This window comes from Eublepharis macularius, chromosome 15 (assembly GCF_028583425.1).
Source record: "Eublepharis macularius isolate TG4126 chromosome 15, MPM_Emac_v1.0, whole genome shotgun sequence".
NCBI classification, from domain to species: Eukaryota; Metazoa; Chordata; class Lepidosauria; order Squamata; family Eublepharidae; genus Eublepharis; species Eublepharis macularius.
Window position 1 is genome coordinate 56043720 of NC_072804.1, and position 15239 is coordinate 56058958.

At 48.8% G+C, this 15239-nt stretch overlaps 1 protein-coding gene across 2 annotated transcripts in view; it reads left to right on the forward strand.

Annotated features, from left to right (window-relative positions):
- FKRP (fukutin related protein) overlaps window positions 1-4626 on the forward strand; it is a 10441-nt gene extending 5815 nt beyond the window's left edge. For both annotated transcript variants that reach the window (XM_054999004.1, XM_054999003.1), the window contains exons 3-4: window positions 1796-1924; window positions 2203-4626. In XM_054999004.1, the coding sequence (XP_054854979.1) occupies window positions 2295-3806 (1512 nt within the window). In that variant the 5' untranslated portion in view covers window positions 1796-1924; window positions 2203-2294 and the 3' untranslated portion in view covers window positions 3807-4626. The remainder of the gene's footprint in view (window positions 1-1795; window positions 1925-2202) is intronic.
- Window positions 4627-15239: the final 10613 nt, after the last annotated feature.

Here is a 15239-nt window from a genome sequence, read left to right on the forward strand (position 1 = left end):
TTCATGGGCAGCCCCCTGCATAATGCATGATAGTAATCTAGCTTGGATGTTATCAGGACATGGAAATGCCCGCTAAGATTACCCTCCTCCCCCAGGTGTGCTGTGGGCAGCAAACTGTTACTCCGAGTCTCTCTGCATGAGGCACGGGTGCGTGTTCATCAAGTATCGGGAGACGCAATGTTAGCCGGGAAGTTTTGAAAGACAGAGCTGGCGGAGATCCTCCACAGGGGACGGATTCTCTCACAGCCCTCCGCTGCCTCCGGCATGCCAGACTGTCTCCCTTTCTGGAGCTCTTACCGTGCCACCCTCATTGATTAAAAGCCTCAGCAGGGCAAAGGCTCCAGAAGGGGAGACACCAGATGTAGTGGAGGGCTGTGAGAGAATTCGTCCCCTCCGGAGCGATCTCCGCCGGCTCTGTCTTTCAAGACTATGCTTCCTAGCTAACATTGCATCTCCTGGCTTGTGAAAAACACGTGTCAGATGTCTTGTGTAGAGAGAGACTCAGTCCCGCCCTGCCAGGAGTGGGAAAATTTTGCTCACACCCCAATGTTGCCCCCTGGTGTTCTACTTTTCACCATAGGAGATGACTGGTGCCAATTCACACCTCTTGCAGAAGGCAGCACTGGAGCAGGGCCCAAGCCTTCTCTCTGTGCCTGGTAGCCACAGCTATTCAGAATCAAGCCAGGGTCTCTCTGCATAGCCCAGCCCTGCCGTCTGTGCGGCCAGTTCTTGGACTCAGCGTGACAGAATGCTGGGAAGTGGCTTTTGTGGAGAGGGAGCCCGCTGATGAACTTGGCTGTTGGGAACAGGGGAACAAAGAGAGCTGTGTTTTCTGCCATCTCACCAAGCGCAAGGGAGCCTTTATTCCTTCAAGGGAGGATGAGCAGGGGCGGGGAAGGGGGTTGCAGAGAGATTATTGTTCCCTTTAAAACAGAAGCCACAATCCCTCTGGGGAAATGAACCACCCTGATCTAAACAAGATTAAACACAGCAGCCCCCGCCCGCCCATCTGCCACACCAGGAAGATGGGTGGTTATTTACGAAATTAAAAAAAAACATATGTTGAGGGGTTGCCTTCATTAGTGCTACCCTTTTGTTTGGCTTCCCTGCTGCTAGTTAAAGCTCAGCAGGAACCTAAGCTAGGCATGGTGGGCAGGAGGGAGCTAAAGAAGCCCGAGAGAGACCTTGGGCCAGAAAATTGATAACCCACGTGTGGAATTCTGTTCTCTCTCTCTCTCTCCCCAACTCGCCAATGCGCTTTAAAAAAAAGCCAGTTCCCATCCTGCTTCAGGAAAGGCAAATGCAATAAACAAGAAGGTGCGTCTTGTTCAGTGAAGGATCTTCTCACGCTTCGATTTGGGGTCTTGTCTTTTCTAGTTACCTGGCGGGTTCCTTTCTGTAAGAAGCCTCATTCATTGAGCCCTTTAGATCAGCCATTCCCCAACTATGCTGGACCTGCTAGAGAACCGCAAGGGGAAGAAGCGAGCTGTGACTCACAAAAGCTCACGCTCTACCACAAAATGTTAGTCTTATAGGTGCTACGGGACTCTTGCTCTTTTCCACTGCAAGGGGAATGCCCCTGTGAAATGGCATCAAAGAGTTCAAAGACGATGGACCCCCTCAGATGAGGCTGCTGACTGGATCCCTGCATGATTCGCTGCTCAGGCCTCGTATCCTTCCACTCAGCCTCCACTTGGGTAGTTATCTGCATTACACGAGATTGTATCATTGATAATCCTGGTGCAGTCAGTAGAATCATCTATTATTACTAATTACGTTTCTTTAAATAATGTAGGACTTCACTGGAGTGTTACCCGTTGTGTCCCTGCCCAAACAGAACAGTCTCTCTTTCTCTCAATCAAAAGGCAACCCTCAGATCAGTGACTCGTGCTGAGACACGGGAAGTGGGATTCTCCAAGGCCAGGTAAGTATATACTCTGATAGCCAAAGACTTTGGACACCACTATATGCCTTTTAATTTTAATTCAAGAAAAGAGTACCTAGACTATCAGAAGCTTGGGATATTGGCATAAGGCAACCTGTCTACGGGCTGGTGGGAGAACAGCCTTTAGTCAGGGGGATTTGTCTTAGAACCTCTTTGGTGCCTTCCTGTTCTGTGATTTAGATAGCCATTTGGGTATATTGCAGTTATGAGCATCATCACCTATTTCTTTCAACTGTTTCTTCTCCGTGACTAACCAGGTGGACTAGATTTGGATGGATGAATTTGGAGTGGCAGGACCCTACACGGTCCAGAATCCAGCACCTCACAGCATCCTCCTGGCCTTCACAAGATGCGTATCACTTTCTGCCAAGCTGTGCTCGCAGTTGCCATAGCATTTAACCTGCTAGTTCTTTATTACATCTCAAGGTTACAGCAGCACGTGCTGCACCGCCACAGGGACCACGCACAGCCTAGCTCCCGTCAACCGGTTAGTCCCCTGAGGCCTGGGGTGACCATTCTCATTAGGGAGTTTGAAGACTTTGAAAACTACGTTCCCGATGTGGTGCGGTCTTTCACGAAGCAGGAACCAGAGCTGCCCGTTGTGGTGGCGGCAGACCACTTGCCGTACCCTCCCATGATGCTTCCTCCCGCCCCCAATGTTCAGGTGATCCTTCTCAAGCCAGCTGCCGACCAGCCTGCCCATGTATTTAGGCCCGAGACGTATGTGAGAACAGAGCATGTCGCCCTGGTGCCCGACGGGGTGAAGGCAGATGCAACATCCCAGCTGGAGCGGATGCTGGAAGAGTTCAAGGCCAGCCCAAGCAAGGTTGCGATGGTTGCCGCTCCCGTACACTCAATGGCTCCCCTCCAGTGCCTGAACCTCCAGGTCAGCCTTAAAAAATGGACTGCCGAGTACATAGCGGCGCCTCCTTCCTCCAAGCTGTGCACAGCCTTGAAGGGGAAGGCTGTTCTCCTTTTCCGCACCAAGGACCTCTTCAACCTCTCCATGCCCTTGGCCAAGCCTTTGCTGACTTCCATCTTCATCCAGACCTCCCTGCGAGGGTGGGCCGTCCGCATCCTTGACATCTCTTTCTCAGTGGTCCATCAGCCTCTGCTCACCTCCTCCCACAACCAGTGGAAGGCCGACAACCTTGCCAGATCCAACCGGCTGCAGCTCTTCCGAGATTTTGGAATCAAGCGGGTAATCCTGGAGGATGGAAAGGAGCAGTGGTTTGGGTGCAGCAAGGAGACGCCGCGGTGTTTCGGAACCATCCATGACGACACCCCGGAATACCTCTACCAAAACCGCTGGACCCCGCCTTGCTGCCTCAAAGCATTGAGGGAAACCGCCAAATATGTCATCAACATCTTGGAGACATCAGGGGTGCGATACTGGCTGGAAGGGGGGACGCTCCTTGGGGCAGCCCGTTACCATGACATTATCCCGTGGGATTATGATATCGATCTAGGCATCTACTTGGAAGACATCCCCAACTGCGAGCTGCTCAGGAATGCCGAGTCTGGCTCCATTGTTGACGAGAAGGGCTTTGTCTGGGAGAAAGCCATTGAGGGGGACTTCTACCGAGTGCAGTACAGCGAACACAATCACTTGCACGTTGACCTGTGGCCCTTCTATCCCAAGAACGGTTTGATGACCAAGGATACTTGGATGGACCACCGCCAGGATATTGAGTTCCCCGAACACTTCTTGAAGCCTCTCGTCCCCATCCAGTTTGCTGGCTTCCCTGCTCTAGTGCCCAACGATTACCGAGGCTTCCTGGAACTGAAGTTTGGAGAAGGGGTAATCGAAAACCCTGAATATCCAAATCCAGCATTGAAGAAAATGGATAAGGAAAACTGAATGGGATATTTTGGTTGTCTGGGTCTTAAGAGGAGAGGCTTTTGAGGATCTCGGAGCTAATATTTCCTCTTTCTTGAACACTAATCACATGTAAACCGTGGTGTAGTCAGGTGTTTATACCTGCCGGTTGCCAACAGCAAAACTTCTGTATGGAGTGAGATATTTGCAACACTGAATTATTTCAAGGTCAGAGCACTGAATGTACACAAAGTCATTTGCCTTGTTGGATCAGGCCAAAAGTTCACATAGTCTGGTGTCCTGTTTCCAAAGATGCCTCCAGGAAGCTCTCAAGAAGGGCCTGAAGATAACACCGCCCTCCCCTGTTATTTTCTCCCAAAGGTGAACTGCCTCTGCACACGACAGACACATTTGAAAGGGTAAAATTAGGAAGGATGGTTGTTGCAACAAGCTGCAGTTTAATGTATGAGGGTTTGCTGTGGCGGCCGTGGAAAACATTTGATGGCGACAGCAGATTGTTTTAGAAAGAGTCACACAGCAAAGCAAAGAAAAACAGCCGCAGGACTGTAAGACGCATTCCTCAGTTATTTTGTGCCCCTCTCCTTTAGGATTTAGTGCGTGCACACACATACACACAGGGCTTTTTTTCTGGTAAAAGAGGTGGTGGAATTCAGTGGGCTGCCAGCACAGGGGGCAACTCTTGGCGGGAGGTAGTGCCCCTGGTACCACATGCGTGTGCGCAAAGTGCACACACGCTCCCAGGACTGTACAATGACATCACTTTGGGTCAGCTGGAACAAAGGGGGAGTTTTTAAAAGTTTAAATCGCTCTCAGAGAAAAAGGTCACATGGCTGGTGGCCCCGCCCCCTGATCTCCAGACAGAGGGGAGTTGAGATTGCCCTACTTGCCGCTCCCGCGGCGCGTAGGGCAATCTCAACTCCCCTCTGCCTGGAGATCAGGGGGCGGGGCCACCGGCCATGTGACCATTTTCAAGAGGTGCCGGAACTCCGTCCCACCGCGTTCCCGCTGAAAAAAAGCCCTGCATACACAGACTCACAAGGCTATCAAGGAAGAAGGATCTTGATAAGGAGTTTGGACAGACGGCAGCTTGTGCAGGAGAGGGAAGCTGGTTCTACGAAAGTCAGAAAATGGGACTGGCCTTGCTTGGAGATACGGCAGCTCCAAGAGAGAAAAGGCAGGCAGAAGTCACTGCTGGGGAGCTCAGGGGCTTAGCTCAAAGAGAGTAAAGAGCTCTCTTTTGATGAATGTTGCTCCTACAACTCTTTGAGGCACATCCTTTGAAGCAAGGCAGCAAGCATCGTTCACTGCCTGTTGAGGTGCACCTGGATGACCGGAAGAGCTGACAAGAGGCAAAGACTTGGGTCCCCAGAAGGTCCTGTCCCTGGGCTGCTTCCCCCTCTCACTGAGGCCATTGACACGAGATGACTGAGCAGCATTTCAAGCTATATGTGGGGGTGGGAAAGTAGCCCACCTACTTTTCCCTACTCATATCGTTTTCTGCTCACACAAAGGGCTATGTTTAAAAACATCATAGATCCAGAGGAGTTAGCCGTGTTAGTCTGTAGTAGCAAAATTGAAGAGTCCATTAGCACTATATTGTCGAAGGCTTTTGGTGCTACACCTCTGAAGATGCCAGCCACAGCTGCTGGCGAAACGTCAGGAACTACAATGCCAAGACCACGGCTATACAGCCCGGAAAATCCACAACAACCACAGTCCAGTAGCACCTTTAAGACTAACCAACTTTAGCATAAGCTTTCGAGAATCACAGTTTTCTTCGTCAGATGCGTCAGACGAAGAGAACTGTGATTCTCAAAAGCTTATGCGACAGTAAAGTTGGTTAGTCTTAAAGGTGCTACTGGACTCTTTTCGATTTTAAAACGTGACACACATTTCATGCACATGTTCCACCTGCCATCTGGGTGGCGCTGCCCGCTCTGCAGTTTTATTCTGCTGCCTGTGACGATCCAGATTTTTGCCTGGGCAAAGGGCAGAAGGATTTAAGTTCATTCCGCCGAACCTTCTTCACCTCACTGGAACCTGTTAGCCCATAAACACTGGGCTATCACATGGATATAGTATGGAAGGTATTTTATGATGCCCTGTCCAAAACGAGTGTGTTTTAAAACAATTAAAATAATAAAAAAGCTAACCCGTGAGCCACTAACATTTACATTGGCAAACTTTGTTGCATTCTTTTTTCCTCAGAAGAAAAGAGTCAATGAATGGCACTAAAAGCCAAAGTGAAAAATTAACTCTCTCAGGGTGCCTGGTTAAATGCCAGGATGCTTAGTTGTCCAAAGCCCAGTGTTTTCTTTGACCCTGCTGCATTCTTAAGCCTCCTTGTGTGTCTGGAGCATCTGTACATCAGCTCTGTATGGGGCCATATAGGCAATTCTTGCACCTCGGTGTCCTACCTCTCACAGGCAGCTCTCACTGGCCCTCAATCCACCATACCACGTTTGGAGCCATGGCAGGGCTAGCTAGGGCCACACAGCTTTGGGGCAGAATTCACACACGGGTGCAGGAACAAAGGCACTTCGCTTCTCCAGAAACTCAGCCTTCCTTCTTTCCCCTTTTCTACTGGTTTTGAGAAATTGCTGAACAGGTCACCTCAGTTCACCTCATCGCCAGCTATTGCCTTACAGCAGCTAATGGAGCACGTAGACTCAGTTGTATAATTCTCACAAGGAGAGGTTTTATGTTTCTAGAAACAAAAACAACACACGGTTGAAATAAAAGAAGAATCTTGCTGTGGCTCAGGTGTGCCTCTTGGGTCGGTGCCCAGCATCTCCTGGGTCACTTGAGGGGAACTGGCTTAGCGGATGCTGGACCCTGAGCCAGACAGGGGCCTTGAGAAAGCAGGCTGTGCTGAGACGGGAGCATCTTACAATGTTTTCACACAGCACTAGGAGTCCCATTCAGTCTCTTGCGCACTCTGTGCAGGGACACATGAATTGCATTAATGTGTGGCAGATAGTAATTTTGTCAGCTATCCATCTTAGGGATGGATCCCACAGATACATTGTATTAATAATAGCAGCAGTAGTAATAATAACAACAACATTCAATTTATATACCGCCCTTCAGGACAACTTAATGCCCGCTCAGAGCGGTTTACAAAGTATGTCATTATTATCCCCACAACAACAAACACCCTGTGAGGTGGGTGGGGTTGAGAGAGCTCTGAGAGAGCTGTGACTGGTCCAAGGTCACCCAGCTGGCTTCAAGTGAAGGAGTGGGGAATCACACACACAACCTTTATTGGCATGTTAAACACAAAAGGAGATACATTAAAACTGGAGGGAAAAGGCATTAAACAAAAAAAGAGAAAAATGAAACAGAGCTATCATGGGACCAGCCAGAGCAATAAGTTAGTTGATAGCTTCCCTGATACAAATTGCGGATTGAAGGTAACAAGCAACGTTGGAGGTTATAGAAAGGTTGTGACCAGATAATAGTCGCTGGGCCTTGACATTATCAGAAAGGCCGCACCATGAATAAAGAAGGGGGTTCAAAAATTTGTCTCGGATCTTAGAGTAAAATAGTTTAGTAGAACATGAGAGACAGATTCAATGACACCCAGGCCACAGGGGCATTTTCTGAGTTCATAAGGGGTCCCTTGACATCTACCCACGAAGATGGCCGGTTTGATTAATGGCGGCATGGCCCCCACCCAAAGAGCCACTTGCATCATCCCAAGTCTTGCACTGATGGAGAACAGCGCCAATAACATAGGTTTTGCATGCAGGAAATACAAAACTAGGCTTACAGCTTATGGGGAAATGCTCTTAGATGGAGGCCATCTCATCTGGTATCCCACCAAAAGTTAAGCCTCCACTCCTGGCCCATAGTTCTGGAACCTGTGGTTCTTAATCGCTTTGGCCCTTTAACCTCTGGAGCGCTTTCCTCTTCATAAATGGCCAATTTTAAAAAGGGAAAAAAATCAGGAAAATACAACACTTACTTTTATAATTCGGCCAATCTACTACTTTAAAAAAATAAATAAGCATAAGCAAAGTTGAATGATGCTTATGATCCAGCACGTGAGAAAGCGGATGAGATGATGAGTGCAAGAGCGGAAATTGATTCCGGAGATGTGAGGTTCTGTCACAATTTCAGCACATTGCAAGTTATGAGCAGGATTCAGTTTATCCTTTGACACGATTTTAAAAAGGGCCATCATAGAAAAGTCAACCTCAAAGCAACACATTGTGGAAGAACTCGGCCAGAGAGAGCTGATTATTCACTGCCAGCTTTTGTCTCAAAGGTGAAATCCAGGTCAGAACCCCGAACACCTTCCTACAGAGCAGACCCAAAGAACTCTGCTTCTGTTGTGATGCCTCATTATTGATCCCTTGTTTTTTCTGCCAACAAAGGTCTCACAATCTATGTATTCCTCTAATGGTGTTCCGGACCAGAGGAATATCCGTGGATAAAATGTATCGTAGAAACTATATGCTGAACGAGATCATCAGTAAATGAACACTTCTATTAGGTCGTCGGCAGTTCAGAGAACAGGGACGCCATTAATTTGAATTTGATGTAAGTAAAGCTGGAGCTTGTAAAGGAAGCTGGCAACTTTGAGACAGTGGGAGGATAGCAGAATTTCCATCCCGTGGCATCTTAGAAGCCAACAAGATTTAAAATTCAACAAGACCTGAATACTCTGGAGAAGTGGGCAGCTGTGAATAGGATGCAATTCAACGAAGACAAGTGCACAGTATGACATCTGGGCCACAAAAATGGGAAGCGCAAATACTGGATGGGGGATACACTTCTGGGCAGTAGTATATGTGAGAGAGATCTTGGGGTAAGAGTGGACTGTAAACTAAATAGGAGCAGTTAGTGTGATGCGGTGGCAAAAAAGGCCAATTCAATCCTGGGTTGTATCAAAGGGGCCATAGCGTCGAAATCGCAGGAGGTCATAGCCCCTCTCTATACTGCCTTGGTCAGGCCACACCTGGAGTACTGTGTGCAGTTCTGGAGGCCTCACTTCAAAAAGGATGTGGACAAAATTGAGAGGGTGCAGAGGAGAGTACCGAGGATGATCAGGGGTCTGGAGACTGAACCCTACGAGGAAAGACTGAGGGCCTTGGGAATGTTTAGTTTGGAGAAGAGGATATTGAGGGGGGACACGATTGCTCTCTTTAAGTATATGAAAGGCTGTCATTTGGAGGAGGGCAGGGAGCTGTTCCAGTTGGCAGCAGAGGGTAGGACCCGAAACAGTGGGCTTAAATTACATGCACAAAGGTACCAGCTGGATATTAGGAAGAACTTTTTCACAGTCAGGGTAGTTCAGAAGTAGAATCAGCTGCCTAGGGAGGTGGTGAGCTCCCCCTCACTGGCAGTTTTCAAGAAGAGGCTGGATGAATATTTGTCAGAGATGCTTTAGGCTGATCCTGCACTGGGCAGGGGGTTGGACTAGATGGTCTGTATGGCCCCTTCCAACTCTATGATTCTATGATTTTTGGAGTGTAAGCTTTCGAGGGTCAGCGCTCCCTTCTTCAGATGAGAATATATACTGTCTTTCCTTGATGTGAGAGATTCAGCTGCTTGACCTCTACAAGGAAATCTGCACGGTAGGCCAGCTTTAAAATTAATATAGGGCCTATCATCTCCATGTGGAATTCTTGCTTTTTAACATGATATGCACGCATCCTTCCAGGAAATTGACAGTTTATTCTCTCAGTTCCAGCACATGGTTGAAAACTTTCTCGCCATGATCACCCAGTGAATATCTGCATGAAACTGATTTTGGCTCAAAACAGATTCTCCCAATAATCTGGAAGTTCTGGCATATGTGCTATTGCATGTGAGGAACAATATTAAACTGCTTCAGAGCAGACGTTGATGAGACTTGGGTGTGTGTGTGTGTGTGTGTCTTCATAGCCAAAGTATGTCAGTGAAGTGTAAAGTGGGTGAATGTGGTGTGGGGAGAGACTAGCACCCACAAAGGCTCAGAACCCAGGGGTGAATGCCCATCATCAACAGTGCCCCAGCAGTGCGTATGCCAACTAACTAACTAATAGTACTGTGGGTGATGGAATCCTCCAGAGTCCTGAACATATCTTCTCCATGGGCCATTGTGACCAGCAGTTCAGAGCATCTCCTTGTGGATACGGAGCATACGCAAGCAGTTGCAGGCAAGAAGCAACATCTGTCAATCTCTGTGCAAAGTGTAGGGGCTTGCTTTACTTTCTGCAACAGTTTGGTCCAAAACTGTTTGCTCCTCTCAAAGATTCACCCTGTTGCTCTAGAAAGGAAGTCTGGCTGCAGCTACTAGACTTGGCGAGATCCTCTTTGAAGGTGAGATTTCTTACATTTAGCAGTACAGAGGACAGAGTGATAGGAGGAGACTAAAAACAATTGAATCCATATGGGAAGCCAGGACTTAAAAAAAAAAAACATTCAGGGCAGGATCCACATCTTGTCCAGAGGTCAAAAAAGGAAGAGAGGCACAGGAATCTTTGGCCTTCTTGGTACATTGCAACAAAGGAGGAATCCAGCACTGGCTAAAAGCATTCCCCTGGGTCCTAAAGCTTCCTTTTGCTTTCTAGATTCTGAATAGCCCCATAAGAGAAAGCCACACAGGCTTAGACCAAGTGCTGTGTAGCAAACTTCTGGGGAAATATCTGGTTGCTCAACAGGCCTACCCACTGTGGATGGGGGTGGGGAGAGACATGCTTATCAGAAGCACGTTAGCTTGTTACCCCAAAGGCTAATAACCCCCTGGCCTTGTCTAGAGGGAACGATTCCTTCTTTCAGCTGCCCATCATCACAGAGAAAGAGGTGCAGCATAAGATTCTTTCTCTCTGGCTTACCACCCTTCTGGTTCAGTACACAGGGAGGATGGAAGGAAGCAGTTCTCAAAAAAGCAACAAGCTAGCAGAAAAGGAAAACACCTCTTTTGCAGGAAACAGATGGACATGGATAGGAAGCAAGCTTTTTTCCCCTGCAGTAGATGTGAAAAATGGAGTTTGGCTTGGAAAGACAGACTGTGGTCCAGCTCCAATGCGAAGTGTAATAATACAGGAGGTTTCTGGTGAGCGGAGAAGAGGCCCTTGGATAAATGTCAGAGTTTAAGGTAGCAAGAAGAAGCAGAATGAAACCTTTCCGTTCCTTGCTTGTGGGCCAGTTCTTCACCATGTACTGTCAGGTTCTGGGCAGAAGAGGGCAGCACCAGTTGCCTTCAGCCATCCATACAAGACTCTAGACTGCTTTTTCAGCTTTACAATCGTGACATTTCTTGGGATGCCTGAGAAATACTAAATTCTACCATCATTTTGAGAGGGTGCTGCAGTGGGCCTGGATGGCGTGATATGCTGCACAAAGAGGTAGAATCCTGCAGCTTGAAGGGGGGAAAGTTCATACCCTGGAAATCTAGTTGGTCTCTAAGGTGCTACTGGACTCGAAGCTTGCTCTCCTGCTGCGGACCAACTCAGCTACGCACCTGAATCTATATCCATGTTGCAGGATTTGACATTATTTGGAAATGCCAGTGCCATTGGGGAAAAACGAAAACCAGATGAGGAATTTGCTGCACCAAGCCCCTCCTAGTCAACATGCAGCGGGCAGGGCGGCATTTAAATGCAATCAGCCTCGGGGGACTGGTTTTGCATCCTTTTTATTACAGTCAGAATCCCCATGGGATTGTGCAGTACTGAGCACTGTAAGCCAACAAGTAGAATCAAATCAAATGTCTGCCCGTCATGCAGTCTCGTGTCACTGTGTTTTTATTTTTTTAGATTTGTGATACAAATCTATGATAGTTTCCTGCTCCAGAAAACTAAAGAGCAACTTCGAAAAGGCGTTTATCACTCTGTTCCCTGCATTCTGAGAAATGCGGCTGGATAGACAGAGAAAACAAGGAGGTGTCGGTAGAATCCACACCACCCATCCTTATTTGATTTGCTGGACAGTGGCTTTTCCAGGCATCACTAGACGGCTTTTTATTACCGGAGCAGCACAGATTATTTTACCTGAATCTGTCAGGGACTGAACTGAGAATCTTTTACACACCTGGCCGCTCTTCCTCACAGCAGAGCCAGGGTGGAGAGCTGTGGGATTATTCCAGAAGAAATCCTGTTATTGTCAATTCCACGTGCAAAACTACCAAGCGACGGCCCATCCCTTAGGACTGAAGGCAAAAACTGCCCAATTATCAGACCAGGCCATTGCTTGCATGTGTGCAGGGGGCCTGCTGTGTGCCACAGAGGCTCAAACCTTCCCCCTTATGCCTCCATGAGAGACTACAGACAAGGATTGAAGTTCGCTTGGCACACCTGGCTGCCCCTTCATTGCCAACCCAACCCTAGCTGCATACCAGATTCTTCAGCTCTGTCAGGCCCAAGCGGGACAAAAAGCAAGCTTGGGCAAGAAATAGTGTATAAAAGATCCTGTTCCCCCAAGGCCTGTCTTGTACCTTGCCTTTTCTTTGTTTAGATGACAGACTGGCGACCATCCAAGTGCTCAGCCCACACCACTGAATGGCCCCAGCTTCAGCAGCTTATGAATGGTGTTGGTTTCTTTTGGGTTCAGTTTGCCTTGTCCAAACCTCAGAGCAGATAAAAGGCCGTGTTTCTGACTGCTCTGTTGAGCTTGCCTTGCTATTTCCAGGCCTGAGTCCTGGAAAGAGTACGATGGACTGGATGTAATGCGGAAGGACCAAGGCTGAGAACTGCTGTGGCAGAGAAAGAGACTCCTGGGAGATGCCTCAAAGAGAGAGTGTTGAGACATAATTCCGCCTTGGAAGCAAGCATGGCCTGGGGCAGGCGACTCCCCCCTCAGTCATTCTAGCCTGTACAATGGGTCCATGGAGTGCTTAGAGGTGAGGACGGGCCCTACATGGCCATGAAACCAACTGTGTGATTTTTAGGCCGCTCATTCTCTCTCACCTAATCTATCTCACAGGCTTGTTGACAGGATACAATGGAGGGGAGGGGGAAATAGAGAGCTACATATACCCCTTGGGGCTATGTGGAGGGATAGCTGTGATAAAAGTGCAATAGAACGTATAAGGCTGTATCCCAGGGTACAGTGAAGCAGGAGATCGTGCAACCACGTTCTGCAGAGGAAGCACAACAGAAGAGATTAGAGAAAGACACACGCACACACAGACACGGAGGCTGCCCGTCCTTGGCTCTTCATCTGTGCCAAAGCGGGGATCGGATTTTCCCCAATGCAACTATTTCAGTATCAATGCAGTAGGGCATACATATGTGCCCTAATCCTCATCTCAATGAACTCAGCCACAACCCCAGTGTGTCAACTGCCCCAAAGAGACCTTCCATAGCAACAGGACCTGCGGAAGTCAGCCCGAACAGTATTTAGCATCCTTATCGCACCTCTGACACAGGAAGTTGCTTGGATTTGTATCGCTGTGTCCCTGTTGTCTTTTCCCTTGCCCAAGACTGGTGCTGGGGCACCAGACCCCAAAGCCCAGCCTGGAGCCTCCAGTGCCCCAGAAGCAAAATGTAGACATTGTGCTCCGCAGCCATACATGCACAGTCTCACCCCCAAAGCAGGCGACTGCCGTGACCACCACCTCTACCTGTGCAGGATCCATGCTTGGGTCTCACTGCCCTTCCCAGCCCAGTCCTACTTCATTGTAAAAACCAGCATTGGACACAGGCAGCCCCACTCAGTGAAGCCAGAGGTGCAGGGCTTTTTTTCAGGGGGAACGCGGTGGAACGGAGTGCCAGCACCTCTTGAAAATGGTCACATGGCTGGTGGCCCCGCCCCCTGATCTCCAGACAGAGGGGAGTTGAGATTGACCTATTTTTCTTCGACATCAGCCATGTGGGAGTGGATGATGTCGTAAATGCCACCTAAGTAGCTCGCCCACACCCCAATTTGCACACAAGATGCTTAGAGGGCAGTATTTTGGAGTGGGTTACCATACCCTTTTATGTAAAATGTGCCATTCTAAGGGACAGCATCTATTTTAAGTATGTCTCTGGGTGAGGGGAAAGAGAACTGGGCTCACTAAACCCGCCTCTCACATACTGTCTTGTGCCTGCACCTTCTGACCCAAAGAATTGTCTGAGATTCAGCATTCATGAAATAATTCCCTTGAAAAATTGCCTGCACGTGGCAGCAGCTGCTAGCACGGACCCACATTTTTGTGCGTTTAAAGTGCTCGTTTGAGGGTCTGCTGCAATTGCATTGAGATAATGGGCAGCCACGAGAAAGATAAACAGGAGGCTAGAAGTCAGCACGGGAGTGTCACATCCTGCCTTAACACAACCCAAATCCAGAGCTCCCCATCCATAACTTGGGAATTTTGTTCACCTTTAAGGTACTATCGGACCCGGCTCTTGGTCTGCTGTCGAAGAGCAACACGGCCGCCCGCCTGAAACTATCTTGCAAGCCTTTGTAACTGCCTATGAATTCCACTCGTTTTGCCAACTGCAGAGCCCCTGAAAGACTCATCCACAACCCTTACCCTTAAACTTTATTAAACGCCCCCTCTTTGGTTGTTGTGGGTTTTCCGGGCTGTATAGCCGTGGTCTTGGCATTGTAGTTCCTGACGTTTCGCCAGCAGCTGTGGCTGGCATCTTCAGAGGTGTAGCACCAAAAGACAGAGATCTCTCAGTGTCACAGTGTGGGAAAGATGTTGGCAGGTCATTTATATCTACTCAGGAAGGTGGGTTTGGGCTGAGTCATCCTGTAAGAGTTTCCCAGGGTGTGGAATGCTAATAGAGGGAGGCATCACTGTCCACACTGTGACACTGAGAGATCTCTGTCTTTTGGTGCTACACCTCTGAAGAGGCCAGCCACAGCTGCTGGCGAAACGTCAGGAACTACAATGCCAAGACCACGGCAATACAGCCCGGAAAACCCACAACAACCATCGTTCTCCGGCCGTGAAAGCCTCCGACAATACGTCCCCTCTTTGGCTTGAGATTTCTGCCGCCATCACTCACATTTTCAAGCATACTATCACAGCTGTATGAGCAAGAACCTTTTCTTTCAAAAAATGAAGGCCAGGGTTCTCTGGAAGGCCAGCTCTGCCTCCAATGCTCCATTCTGCCCTGGGTGTGCACAACTGTGCTCAAAGCAGGCAGGCTCCCCCCGCTTCCTCTGCCTGTAATTCAAACACAGCCTTGCTCTCAAGGCTTGCTCGGCCAAAAGATGAAATCCTGCCACCCCCAACCACCCCAATTACTGTTGCAGCCTCTTCGACCCTCACCTGAAGCTCTGCTCCTGCCAGACGTCATGAGGTTACCTTGGCGATGGTTGCCAGGGGAACCTGCGGCTCCAGCCTTTTTCAGAGTGCTAAAACAGATATATCCGTATGTATTCATATGTCCCGTTTTATGCCAATAGTCTCAGCGCTCGGAGAGAGCATTTGAGCTGTTCTCAGGCAAAAGGGTGGGGTGCTCCACTTACTGGCCAGCCAGAACATGCCTCTTGTGTGCACACGACAACCAAAGCTATACATATGCTGTG